Genomic DNA, 13777 nt, shown 5'->3' on the forward strand with positions numbered 1-13777 from the left:
GATAGAGGAGAGGTAGAAGAGATAAAGGTGACAGCACTTTACCTGCTGGAGAATGAAGGTTTTCATAGCAGCAAAGATGAGGGGATTACAAGAAGGAAGCACAGAGACACGGCAGTAACCCAGTCTAGCCCTGACCTTGTCTGTCCTCCATTCAAAAGCTGAACAACAACCTTTACACAATGTACTACTAAAACTGCATAAGTGAGGCAGTCATCACCCCAAAAGCTGTCATACTTCAAAGACAAAACAGGCTATACTGTCTAGATCTAAGATAAAATTCTACACACACAAGGTTACAAAAAGGATGAACAACTCAATCTGTGAACAAAACTAGTGAGAAGCTATGATGTTGTGATTCCAGCACAAACCTGATTTAGAATGAATCCACAAAGTTTCACCATCCCTGTTTCAATACTGTTTTTAACATCCCCTCTTTGACTTGACCTTGGAGAACAGGTTTTAGTTCAGTGTTAGTTAATCTTAAGTGAAGTTTATAAAATGACAAACTTAACATAAATGTAGACTTCAGCATGAGTATGTGCTTAGAAATGAATGCAATTAGCTATTCTATTTTCATTATAAAAAAAGTCAGAACTGTTTATAAACCACAACAATAAAATTATTTATTAAAAGTTTTGCAAACTGTTAAGATGTAGACATAAGTCATTCAAAGTGGTTTTATTAAGTCTTTATTAAGTCTTACTGAATCCTGAGCCAGGCATACACTGTGTGTTGTAAGAAATCTTGTCCTTTGGTGGTAGCTCACACTATGTTTGAATGACCCATCGTGTATGGGCAAAGCCTGTGATTTATATGCTTACACTATACGAAAATACTTGGTACGACTGACATGTTGTGGGTGCTCACACTGCCTGTGAAATACAGACCCTACCAACAGCTCTATCTACAGACAATTTCTAATAGAGCCGTTTTGTTCATAACAACGTACTGTGCATCCAAGCAATCCCAGTTTTATGAAGACAATTTAAAAAATATTTATTTATACATCGCAATTCAATTCAGCCAAGACAGCATATATGGACACTGGTACTGAAAATGTTGACTTTTTTCCACTTTATGTGTTTTCACCTGGGCAAAAGCAGTGATTCTTTGTGTGGTTTTGGGTGTGACTTAGAGAAATGGCTTCATGAGACCTTTCAAACTGTAAGAAAAGTGACGAAAACTGTCAGAAATCTGTCCGATCGTCTGACTGCTCAATCAGAGCTCATTTGGGCAGCTACTTGCGCATCGTTTCCCTTCTCACACTGCATGGTAGTTGACATCCAGTGAAGCTGAAATTTAGCCCCATCATGAAATTCAGTCAGCTCCGACCAAATCAGCCTTAAAAAAAAACAGCACAGTGTGGCCTGACTCAGATTTTCTTTACATTGGCAGTGATAGGGGCCAGGGGTTTGGAAATATAGCAATTTTCCTCATCCAAAACCAACAGTGAATCTAAACGTGTCTTCTGAGTTTTAATGTGTAACATTGGTGAAATAATGAATTAACAAAACATGATTTTCATAAACATAAAATGATAAAAGCACCACTATTCTCATTCCAAACCTAAAATGTAAGCTAGACAAAACAGTATGTTTCTGCTTAAAAAAAGTTAGATTTGGTAGTAACTATTTACTGAGGTTAGGTATTGCTATCGTATCCTAGGATGCTGCTGTGGTGTTAGGCTATTGGTATGATGGTATCCCAGGTTGCTTCTACAGTGCTGCTAGGCTTCTAGTATGGTATCCTAGTTCCTATTGAAAAATCTGCTCTCTACACTCTCAGAAATAAAAGCATGAAACTATCACTGGGGCAGTAGCCCTTTTGTCTCTGCGGTGTTACCCTCAAAGGTACTTCTCAGTATCTTTAGTCAGGGAACATAACCATACCATAATCCACTGAAATGATATTTTCTACGTTGTACTGACTCCACACATTTTATTGTTCTGTTTTAGAACATTAGATTATGAAAAGGTGTGTAAATGTACTTTTACAGTGAGAGAAACAGAAGGTACACAACTGGACCTTAAAACCATTGTTTTACTTTTGAGGGTGCATTTACATTGTTTGTACCTTGATTATTGAAAAATGTACCTGTAAAGTACCTTTATGTCTAACAGTGTATGTCCCCTCCTCTGCTTGTGTAACTAAGGTGCTTTGCACTTCTGAGTGATGAGGCAAAGTCGGCAAGAATATGGTAAAAACAGTATCAAAACACAGGCTCTAACTCTAGGTCACAGACTTCATGTCAAGAGTTTATTTTAGCTCTATAATAACTTGCATTGTATTTTTCCCATCAGTATTATTTAAGCACTAGGATAAAAACAACCAACCAACAAAAAAGCTAAAAATTGCTGACATATAAACTATCACAGTCTAAGCGAGTCATTATGCTGTGTAGTTTGGTTTACTGCCGTGTCGCGTACAGGCCTAGAATCAAAATGGGGGTAATTACCAAATTCCTCCAGGACAAAGACTCCCTTCACTGTATTGCACTTTTTAATGTGATTCAGCTCTATGAAAACCTAAAATGAAAAAACAAACAAAAGAACAGGGCACACTGTTACCAACTCAATCACACTTTGTGTAAACAAAAAAAGAGAGAAAAAAAAACAATTTTAAAGAAACAACAACCTGGACAGTCAGTAAACAGTAAAACAGGGAGAAACAAAGACAGCACTTAAGCAAGCTCTGTAAAAGCTACTAGAACTCAAAAAGACTCCATTGAGCGGAAATTTCCATGCTGAGAAGCTTACATGGGCCGAATGAATGATGGCTGATGTAACTACACAACATGAACATGATGTCTCTTCATTTAACATTAATATACTACAACCCATTTACCCCAAAAGAAAAAAAAATAAAACCAAAACATGATTTTCTTTAAGAAAGCTGCCACACTCTCTTATGTTACTTATTTGATCAATGGAATCAATGGAATCTAAATTAAGAAAAGATGCACCTGTTTTACAAATGGCTAGTGGTAACAGTAATGAAAACTATGATGATCTGAGGCTGAACATCAAAAAAAAATCCTTGTAAGGTGAAATGTTCCATATGCTGAAAGGCCCATGTAAAAAAAACACACATGAAAAATTCCATTATCTGGACATAAAAAAGGAAAAGAGGCACAACAGAACTAAGGAATGACAAACAGCTACAAATGGAGAAAAGAAAGAAAGCCAATAAAAAATAATAAATAAATAAATAAAAATCTGCTAACAAGCAAAGACAGCAGAGGTGGTGTACCTTCCGCTCCTTGCAGGGAGAGAGAGCATGGGAGAGAAACGCTTTGGATTATTATCGCATGAAAGAGCACAAAAAAAAAAAAAAAGACAAAACAAAACAAAACAACCCACTGGCGCTACCTCCCCTCACTGAAGAGATTCAATAAGAATCAGTAAACGATAATCTTTCTCCCAAAACACAATAAAAATGCAATCAAACAAAAAATTGAATAGTTAAGAACTGAGTTTGGAGAGATTTTTTAAAGCCTTGCTCTAATCCCACTTCATTGCCCTCCATGCCTCCTCCGCCAGCAGTGCGGACCGGCACCCTCAGGGAAGCTACAGCACAGATGAACTACTAATGCCAACAGAATATCTACATAGTACATAATGCAGTTAACACTTCTCCAATTTTAACTTTTATCTCAAGTTCTACAAAACTCTGACTGAACAAACCCTCCCACCTAATTCAACGTAACGCATCAGAGCACAGAGGAAATGGAATGTTAGCTCTACATCGGTAGAGATGTGAACTCAGACAAATCATATGGATTTCAGAATACAACAGCAAGTTCAACAGGTCAGCATTCTGAAGAATCAACTATAACCAATACAGGATAATGGGAGAAAAGCTGCAAAGCGTTACGAGCATGATTATGGAAGCATGAGACACTAACATGTAGAAACCATCACTACTATAGATGCTCAAAAAGTTTTTGGAATGCCTAAAATTTAATAACAATAATAATAATAATAATCCTTGCCTTTCAGCTTATTTAGAAATGTACTGATGCAGTATTTATGGGCTGATACGGCAACTAGGTCCGTCACAATTATAGCATGTAAGCTGACAATTAATTGCCATATAAAAAATTGTGATTAAAAAAATGTCTTTTTTCTTCATTGTATGCAACTATTAAAGTACAAGGCGGAAATAGTCAAATTTGCCTATTTAATTATTTTGCTTTCTAGATGCTGACACTTTATAGTTCCAAGTTTGAGCTAAATTACTATTGCTGTCGCCTAAACTGTAGCACAATTCAGATGTTTGTTTGTATAACTGTAAAAAAAAAATAGCTTCATAATGCATAACACTATTTGTTGCAAATCATGAAATAACTAAAATATGCTGTTTAAAAACTAAACATCAAACTAAAAATGTTTATGAAGAAAGTTGGTTTTCTGTCTGAATTCACATCAATATTTACATTAGAGGCTTTTGGCGACTATGCATGTTACAGTGCATGCATGAGCAAAAAGTCTGCAAATAATGTACTGGCTGTATCTCTAAATTATTTTCATTGGTTGACCCACCAACACAGGCAGTTAGGAAGTTGTGCAAACATGAAAATGGAAGACACACTGATGGCTCAGAAAGCAGCATCTGTTTAGCTTGGATCTGAGCAACAGAATAAAAACTGGCACAATTATGTCAGGACGCAATCTATACATAAAATAAAAATCCAAAATATATACTTTTTATACTTTTTAAAAAAAATATTTTTTAGGTTCAAGGGTTTAGGAGACAGAAAAACTAAAAACTAACAAAATCTACTGGTAGAAAGAGAACTCACCTCGCACTAACCACGCTGATAAGTAAAAGGCATACTTTCTGTAATCATCTGTCATCAAGTTCAAAAAGGCTGTGTTTAAGTTCATACTTCTAATGAGGCCATTGAACTGCTGAAAAGTATTAGAAGTCTTCAACAGTCCTGCCTCTACACACCAACATGAAATACGGATTACTCAGTTACTGCTAAAAATCTTGCTCATATTCCTACATCTTACTTCAGAACATACCAAAATAAATTCCAAAAGTCACAATAACACACACCCACACACTGTGAAGACAAGGGTTTGGTACCACAGTAAACAACAGTTAGTACTAACACAGTTTATGTGTAATGCGGGCTTTAATTTTGAACAAATAATCGCAAGTGACTAGGCAACTCAAAAACAAACATCCAGCAAACAAAGCAAAAAAAAAAAAAAGCTATTCCTCTCAGAACCTCTCAGAGAAGTAAATGGCTTTTATTTTTAACAATTGTAATGTAGCAAATGTGAAAGATTTCACACTATGTCTTCGTTACCTTTATTCTTTTACAGAAGTTCTTTGAGGAAGACAGCTGCACAAAGAAAGAGAGCATGAACAAAAAGACATGGAGGCCAGACAGATGAACAGAGAATGAGACAGAGAGACACTGACAGAATCAGAGAGAGGTGGTAAGTGAGGTTGAGTATGTGCAGGGGTGAGCTTCTGCATGCATCTGTGTGGTAGGTAAAAGAACTAGACATGTGGGTCTCCTACCTGGCTGTGCATGAATTTGAGGTTGATTCCCTCAAGGGTGACCTGCAGGAGACCTCCTTCTCCTGTCTTCATGTCCTGCACAGGGAACTCCCCTCCTAGCTCTGGACCTACACACAAAAAATGACCCATGAGGAACTGTTCAAAAAGAAAGCTAAACAACGAGACTGCTATTTAATCCTGTTTGACTGTTATTATACAAAAACACAATTATACAGGATGAGGACAGGATGACAGCTAAACTTTTTGCCCATATATCAACACAGCACTGGAATTGTTATACACTTATGACTTACTAAAAATACTTAATATTCTTTTATAATATTTTATGTTAACTGTATTTGTTACAAAAAAATTCTGCCCACATAACTTTTTAAATATAATTTAAGTGCCTACACTTTTTCCACAGTACTGTGTATGAGCACACGGAATACTTTAACTGATAATAATTTATACTATCATTAGGTTGAATCACCATGTTTAGACTGATGCACACTGTTTACCTGGTTTGATGCTTTGCTGTCGTGCTGCTGCGCGCTCCATGCTGTCTTTGACACAGTAGTACAGTTCCCGACACTAGTATACATAAACAGAGTGTGTTAAAGTGAGAAATTCAAAGTTTACAGCTGATCTATTGCATGTCACTTTCATTTGAATGCAGAGAGGTTATGAAAGACACAACTGTGCCCTAGACACAACTGGTATGTCCTGCATTGCTGTCTAACAAAACCTCCAAAATGGTAGCTTTGCATGAAAAGGAAAAACTGGGCAAAGCAATTTTGGAACATTTCTGTTCCATTTAGAGCATTTCTGCTCCATTTATCATGAAATGTTCACACAATGAAAAGGGTATCTATTGTTTTAAACGGAGTAAAAAAATGAAAACCTTCAAAAATGGAGATAAAAGGTTTTGTTCCAACTGCAACATCTCATGTGCATTCTGACCTTCTTGGTGTAGAATTTGTTGAGTTGGGTTTCCTGCCCATTCCTCCTCCACAGGCACAGCACTTTGGTCTTGGGGCAGTAGGTCATATTTATTAGCTTTTCATACCACCAGCGCTCATAAACCGTCCCTATGTTACTACGCAGTACGATGCAGTCATCGCACACCTGTTCAAATGCACAGAAGCAAACACACACAGAGGATAAGGAAGTTTATGGAAGGTAATCATTTGTATTAATCTTTCAAGCAAAATTCTAACTTAACCCTAAACATTGGTATAAATTCAAGATGCATTTAGTGCCTCCTTTAGTCTTACATTGGAACAACAAGATTAACAGGTAAAGAGGTAAAAAGCCAAATGAGCACAGTGTAAAGTGCCTGCTTTAGTCATCAGATGGTGTGATTTCAGACATTCAAATCGTCTGACTTGATTATCAACGCAAACTATCAGTAATTTAATCGTCAGTCAGCTTAAGTCTAAAGCAGAAGCCTAAAGCAGTTCCATTAAAGCCCACAAATGTTCACAAATGACCCTGCTTTGACTCACTACCCTTTTGAGGTAAGACAAGAACTCCATTTGCTTTTTGGCCAAACTATCGGTTCACCAGCCTCACACGATCCATGCTCTCCTACACACTTACCTCCATAAAGAAAATGTCCCCTGTGGTATCAGTCCCTGCATGCACCACAAAGGTCTGCTTCTTTATGTGGCGGCTCCCACTTGGCCTTATTGGAAGTTCCCTTCCACTCTACAATGACATACAACATACTTTAACTGATGTTCTCTCAATTAAGGAACGCAGGCCCTAAAGCTAGAATAGCATGTTTCTTACCAGCTGTGCAAGACGGTCCAGGACCTCGTTGATCTCCTGGCTGTACGTCAAGCCGATGTGACACTTCCCCATCAAACGCCGGACCTTTTTCCTGATGTCATTCTTATTCACCTACACAACATATATGCCATGTTCTGTATTATAATAACTCACTATTATAAGTAAGATATATTGACCCTTTAGGAGTAAACAATGTGTACCTTCATCATTAGCATGTAGGCAATCATGTTGTGCAACAGGGTGGCCAGCAGTCTGTCCTCATCATCCTCCAGCCTTTTGCGGTCATGTTCACCAAGTGACAGGTACCTGAATTAGGACAACACACATAGATGTATATATGATTCCATGTTTAATAAGCATTGTGTAGTAAACATTTTCTAAATTTAAGTTCACCCTATCCTTAACCTCACATTTTCTAAATTTAACTTCACCCTATGCTTAACCTCAGTAAATAACAAATGTTATTAATGTTTAAAAATGAAACATTAAAAAAAACACTACAAGGCTTACATCTCGGTGGTCCAGAAATTGCAGGTTAACCGACATTTATGTTCTGAAAAAGTATGAAAAACATGAACGCACACCTGTCAATCATCTCCTGTGGTCCCTGGTCCATACCCATTCCTTCTCTTTCAAGCATTACAGCATCCAAAAACGCGTCCTCCCAGAACTGCACCTGGTCCCATAGAGTGGAGCGCTCTTTACCTATAAACACAATCACATTCTAAGCACATTATTATATGGGGCCACACATTCTTTAACACAGTAAGCTCCAAGCTGTATTTCCCCAACAAACTCAAATATATTAAAATATGGGGTATATGAAATTTACCTGATAACTTACCTTCTCTGAACAAGTGAGGTGTTAAATTACAACAGTCATTTTCACACATGGCAATGCACAGCATGTATACTACAGTAAATCAACAACAACAGCATTGTATCAAAGTTAACACGAGCCTGGAGGTGTGACTTCACGCAGAATTCACGCTTACACAACCATCTTTATATCACCCCCGCGTTTCCAAATAAAGGCTTAGCTTAAGAGAGGATCCAAACTATACATTTCACAATATGTGGGTCAGATAGTAAAAGTGTAAGGATTTCAATACAGTATCCAAAAAATCTAATTTGAAATATATCAAAACGTAAAACGGCATCACCGATATGCCTCTCACTCTCTTCCAAGAATCTCTCATTCACAGTCATTCACAGAAACTACAATCAGCGAACAAAATTAGGCTTCTGGGTGCAAGCTATCAGAGTAAAGCAGTTGAAGAGAGGATGGGTTCGATATATGATATGTAAACACACACAAATGACAGATTTGTCAAATCTAGGGGTTTAATTTGTTAAAGAGGCCCTGAAAATGTTTTACTGGTATTGTTTTTTTTCCTGAACCAAACCAATCTGTGTAATGAGAGCTCTGAAGAATCAAGATATTTTAACACATAAAATACCAACAAATCAAATCAAATCCTGACCTCAGCACTGAAAATCATATAGAACCTGAAAATGTGCATGTATGTGGGGTTCAGGACTCCTCAAAAAAAAGAGCTGGCAGTAATCAAGCCTGGGTATGTCTATCTGATCCAAACTCTCAACTAAATTTGGTTAACTGGTTCATTGAGTAGTTTGTGTATCATTACACCTCCAGTATTTACACTGTACAAATTAATCTCATACATACACTTAAATGTACTGCATGCCATACTGCAATATGGTGCGAGTGTCCATATAATGCAGTCTTGATGTACACTGACACATGCCTGGAAATAAAATGCTTAAACCTACATCACAACTCCAATACATAGCCCATGCCTACAGACACATGCACATAAACACACACACACACACACACACACACACACACACACACACACACACACCCCAGGTCATTATTCAGAGTTAAACCCTACTCAGAGAGAAGGTTTCCATGGCAGCATCCTCCAGCTGATCCCACACTGAGCTCTTATCCCTCCCTATGCCGCGTTAAGAAAAAGACAAGAGCGGGGTACGGAGAAAAACACAGGAGAAAGACAGTTCAGCAGAGCAGAGAGTGCTAGTGCCTTAATGCGTTAGTAACAAGCTAATCAGTGTTACAGAAGCCAGAACAACCAGGTATATATTAAGTATATAAAGAGGCTTAAGGATTAGCTTAGCCATTGTTTATAGAATCCCACACTCCAGCATTACATAATTAATATTTACAAAACGAAAGTTGAATAAAATATAAGTAAAGCACTGGACAGATAATTTGTGAAGCCATTTCAACAAGACATTTTCAGAAGAAAAAGCAATTTATCAATTTATGAAGCACACAGAGTGTGATGCACAATAAGCTCTGTGCAGAAGAAAGAAAGAAAAAAAAACCCAAACAGTGCAACTGTAACAGAATTAGAAAAATGTGGAGAAGAATGGAAGCAAGAAATGAAAAAAAGAAACATGAAATGGGAAAGAAAAAAGTAATATTAAATGTGATAGAAAGAGAGAGGTCCTACCTAGCAGCCCTTCACACAAGTAGATCCTCATGCTGACATCTTCAAGAGGCTGAGCAGGGGCTCCCTTAGCAACACCCCCAACAGGCTCCTTTACACCAGACTTCAGCTTATGGGTCTTCCCCTGATTGAATGACAAGTGTTAGTTATTTATTTCAAGAGCATTATATTCACTTCAACATTAATATCCATCTCAAAATCAGCAACTTTAAGAGGGGAAAAAAACAAAAACTGATATATAAAATAATCAAATAATACTCTATTATAACAAACATACAGTAAAAAGTCATTAATATTTGACAAATGGCCTAGCTCCTCCTGTGTTTAAGAGCTAGTGGATTAAAAGCAGCGATACTCACAAACACTGAGCTGGTTGCAGGGTTGGTCTCTATTTCACTGTCTGAGAGGGTACTGCGGGAAAGCGTGAGGTGTGGAGAGGGCCGACCAGCCAGTCCATCTCCCGCTGTGCTGCTCAGGTCACTGTCAGCGCCCAGCGTCTCACCTGAGCTGTTGCTCACCTGCAATTCAAATTACAAAGCTCAGGATACAGCCATAGCAATAAGAGATTAATAATAAATAGGTTTTTTAGTGAGCCTGAGCAAGAACTGGGAGACTCACCACCCAAAACAATTATAAAATAAAATAAAATAAAATATAACAAAATTTCCATCTATGGTTACAATCAACAATGCTGATTGACTGGCTTTTGTGTGTGTGTGTATGTGTGTGGTAACTCAGGGTTGGTCGTGCCCTACCACTGTGCTGGCCTCAGAGTCCTGACTGGTGCTCCTTGTCAGAGCTGGAGGCTCTGAACTCGCCAATGACTCAGAATCGCTCTTCTGCAGAGAGAGAAACAGGTTCATTTACAGAGTTTATTCTTATACATTTCTTTATACATTTATTCTTACACTAATTTATGTTCAAAATAAATTAATCAAAACTCATTAATTCACACAGACCTGTGAGCCTGAGGTCACGCTAAGGCCACTGTCTGCACTGATCTGAGATTTCTTCTCCTCAGTATCACCCCCTTCTGCACGCTGCTTTGCCCCTTCAGCCCCTGCAAAAAGTACATAGTTAGTCCATCTGTTCACTGGCTCTCTGTACTGCATCCTGCAATGCCACAAGACTGGAAGCAGGCCAGAGAATGGGTCTACATAGAATGCTTGAGAAGGACCAACACACTCTGTATGTTTGAAACAGGTGAGTGCTTTTTCATGTTTTACACAACATTGCTAACAATTCTACTGCTTCATTTCATGAATAAACACCACTTCTACAAATAAAAACCAAAACTACAAATACAAAAAAAATACTTTCATAATCTGTAGCTGGCTGCCATTTTCCCTTTCCCAGTGCACCTTGCTTTCCATTATCCCATGAAGTCATTAGTGATTAATCATGAAGTGATTATCCCTTAGTCATGTTTACTGCTTGCAACCTTTGTGAATCATGAATGTGAATAAAATCTAAGAGGAATTCTTTCTAAAACAGCTTGTTTATAAAACTGTCATAATCCTGCAACAGTCCAATCAATTGTGTGATTGTCAAGCATCCCAACTACCATCTACCAAAGCCTGAGCCATCTCTTTTTCTATTAAATGAGAGAGAATGGCCTTTATGTCTGAGTACGTTTCAAATACATTTAATTATTATGTTGGTCAATTTTAAATTCAGCATCTTCACCTGCTGCCAACTGTTAGACAATGCAGTGCAGGTACAGAGAGAAATCTTTGTCCAATATGAGAAATTATTATTTCACACATTTGCAGGAACGCCATTCAGTTCACAGTAGCACTACTGTATTACAAGTTCACACAGACAAAAGCAGTCACACATGCAAGCAAACACACAACCAACCAATCAGACAACGGGAGAGGGGACAAAGCTTAGCTGCCATTAGTGTGCTATACAATGGAGATATCAGTATTGCAAAGGACCATCGGCACTTGCATGTGTACCAGTGAACCACTGGTACTCGCCACCCAGTATGCTACAACTGAAGAAGAAACATAATGCACTAGACTGCAGTAGTGATACAGAGAAATTGGCATAGTGTTGGTTTCTTTTTTTGCCACAACTTTGTTATTGCATGACACTGAAATAAACAAAAAAGTCAGAGGTGCAGAGTCGAAGTAAACTAATTGTGTAACTCATTACTAAAAACATATAGTAACTCTCAACTTCTGAAGTTTAGTACAGAATTGACCAGGTAACCATAATCTTGCCATAACCTTTCAAACCAGGCATTCCAGCCTTTGTAGCATGAGAAGTTATGTCTGTCTGTAAGTAAGTAAGTAAGCAAGTAATTAAATAAATGCTGTGCAAAAGTCACTTCACTTATTCACTTATTGAATTTTCCAGTCAAAACGGCCATTAAGTACAAGTTATTCTTTTTTTTTTTTAGAAGATTATCATATATGGAAATCAACTTGCATAAGAATGGGGAAAGTTAAAGTAGGAAAGTGAGTGAAAAAGCAGTTGTTTGCAAAACTGGAAAATTATGAAGCCCCTTAAATGCCACTGAGAGAGAGAGAAGAAAAAAAAAACAAAAACAAAACAAAAACACATCCACAAGTTTTCTTGCTAAATCCGTTAAATTTGCAAGGGGGTATATATAAAATCATTGCAAGGGAACGCAATGGCATTATCTTTTTTTTTTTTTTAAACATTGACACTTTACAGCCTCTGTAGAAAATAAAGTACAAAATATGTACAAAAGGAAGTAGAAAAAAAATGGGACTCCTAACAATCATGAAAAATGTAGCAGACCACTAAAACTGTCACCATCAGATAAAGAAAACTCAGAGCTTGAATGTTTGAGAGATGGGGAAAATCAAGCTCCACTCTTGCCACAGGTGTTTCTGTCCACCCCTCCACTGCAAGAACACAACTCAATACTATGAGTCTGAAAGGATGTGTAGCTGTCAAAGAAGCCTTTACCAAGAAAAGGAAGTAGACAAAAAGAAGAAAAACTGCTAAACAAAGAACCTGCTAGTGTTTTCAGAATAATGGACTGGTTACCCAAGAGTCAAGATCTCACTATAATAAACTGCGTTTGGACTCAGATCATAAGAAGAAAAGGCTACCAGTTGTAGATCTCTTTGAAAAAATGAAAGCAGGTCTGCTGAAAAGAATGAATGCTGTAATAAAGGCAAAGTGTGGAAACTAAATAGTGAAAAACTATTAGATTTAGTTGTTGAGGCTTCTGAGTCATTTTGTACCCCTTATGTACATATCATCTACTTAATGGCTATTTTGACTGAAAACAACTAAAAAAAATATATGTATATGTATATACACATACATACATACATACATACATACATACATACAAATTAGTCTTAAGAGTAAACATACTACAAATTCAGGTTTAAAACAAATAAATAAATAAATAAATAAATATATGATAAACCTTTAATTATTTGGTAGCAGTAAAAAGCACACAATCATAGAAACCATATCCTTGTCCAAACAATTTTAAGGGAGTCACCTTTTAACAATAATATTGCAACCAGGTGACCTCATGTGGATTTCCGATGCAGCTTTAAAACCAGTGGTGACATTTCTTGGTGAATACTCATTATATTTAATTCACATTTGGGTCATTTGTCTGTAGGGTTTCTTTCTACATGGACAAAGAGTGGACAGGCTGACTCTACATCCTGAGTAAAGAGATTAAAAGGATAGCGGATCTGGTGAAAGCTGTACGTTAGACTCCTAGATTTGCAGTTTGGAAAAGTCTAACTGGGTGCTAGAGAGGTGATCTTACTCTGTTCTTTTTCCATAGCTTTTTGCTTTCTGTTATCCTGGTGCTTGCTCCACAATTCTACCCAAGATGCATTGCAAGCAAGGAGAGAAAGACAGAGAGAGAGTCAGAGAGCTGGTTGAACTGTCAGATATGGTGGATGAGCATTTTTTAAAAAACAAAAACCAAGAACCAAAAGAGAGAACGAAGAAAGATAAATCCC

At 37.4% G+C, this 13777-nt stretch overlaps 1 protein-coding gene across 50 annotated transcripts in view; it reads right to left on the minus strand.

The window, feature by feature from the left end:
* The window catches only part of madd (MAP-kinase activating death domain), a 73848-nt gene that overhangs the window by 3182 nt on the left and 56889 nt on the right, over positions 1 to 13777 (minus strand). For 10 of the 50 annotated variants that reach the window (XM_017703583.2, XM_017703603.2, XM_017703600.2 and 7 more), the window contains 15 exons: positions 13579 to 13635; positions 10766 to 10866; positions 10562 to 10645; positions 10166 to 10324; positions 9810 to 9930; positions 9228 to 9290; positions 7893 to 8013; positions 7509 to 7614; positions 7309 to 7419; positions 7117 to 7224; positions 6478 to 6642; positions 6036 to 6108; positions 5536 to 5642; positions 3250 to 3258; positions 2456 to 2525 (listed from right to left, as the gene is read on the minus strand). In XM_017703583.2, the coding sequence (XP_017559072.1) occupies positions 2456 to 2525; positions 3250 to 3258; positions 5536 to 5642; positions 6036 to 6108; positions 6478 to 6642; positions 7117 to 7224; positions 7309 to 7419; positions 7509 to 7614; positions 7893 to 8013; positions 9228 to 9290; positions 9810 to 9930; positions 10166 to 10324; positions 10562 to 10645; positions 10766 to 10866; positions 13579 to 13635 (1455 nt within the window). The remainder of the gene's footprint in view (positions 1 to 2455; positions 2526 to 3249; positions 3259 to 5535; positions 5643 to 6035; positions 6109 to 6477; positions 6643 to 7116; positions 7225 to 7308; positions 7420 to 7508; positions 7615 to 7892; positions 8014 to 9227; positions 9291 to 9809; positions 9931 to 10165; positions 10325 to 10561; positions 10646 to 10765; positions 10867 to 13578; positions 13636 to 13777) is intronic. The other 40 variants (XM_017703606.2, XM_037534466.1, XM_017703602.2 and 37 more) reach the window with 14 other exon arrangements.

The sequence above is a fragment of the Pygocentrus nattereri genome, chromosome 25, assembly GCF_015220715.1.
Source record: "Pygocentrus nattereri isolate fPygNat1 chromosome 25, fPygNat1.pri, whole genome shotgun sequence".
Lineage (NCBI taxonomy): Eukaryota > Metazoa > Chordata > Actinopteri > Characiformes > Serrasalmidae > Pygocentrus > Pygocentrus nattereri.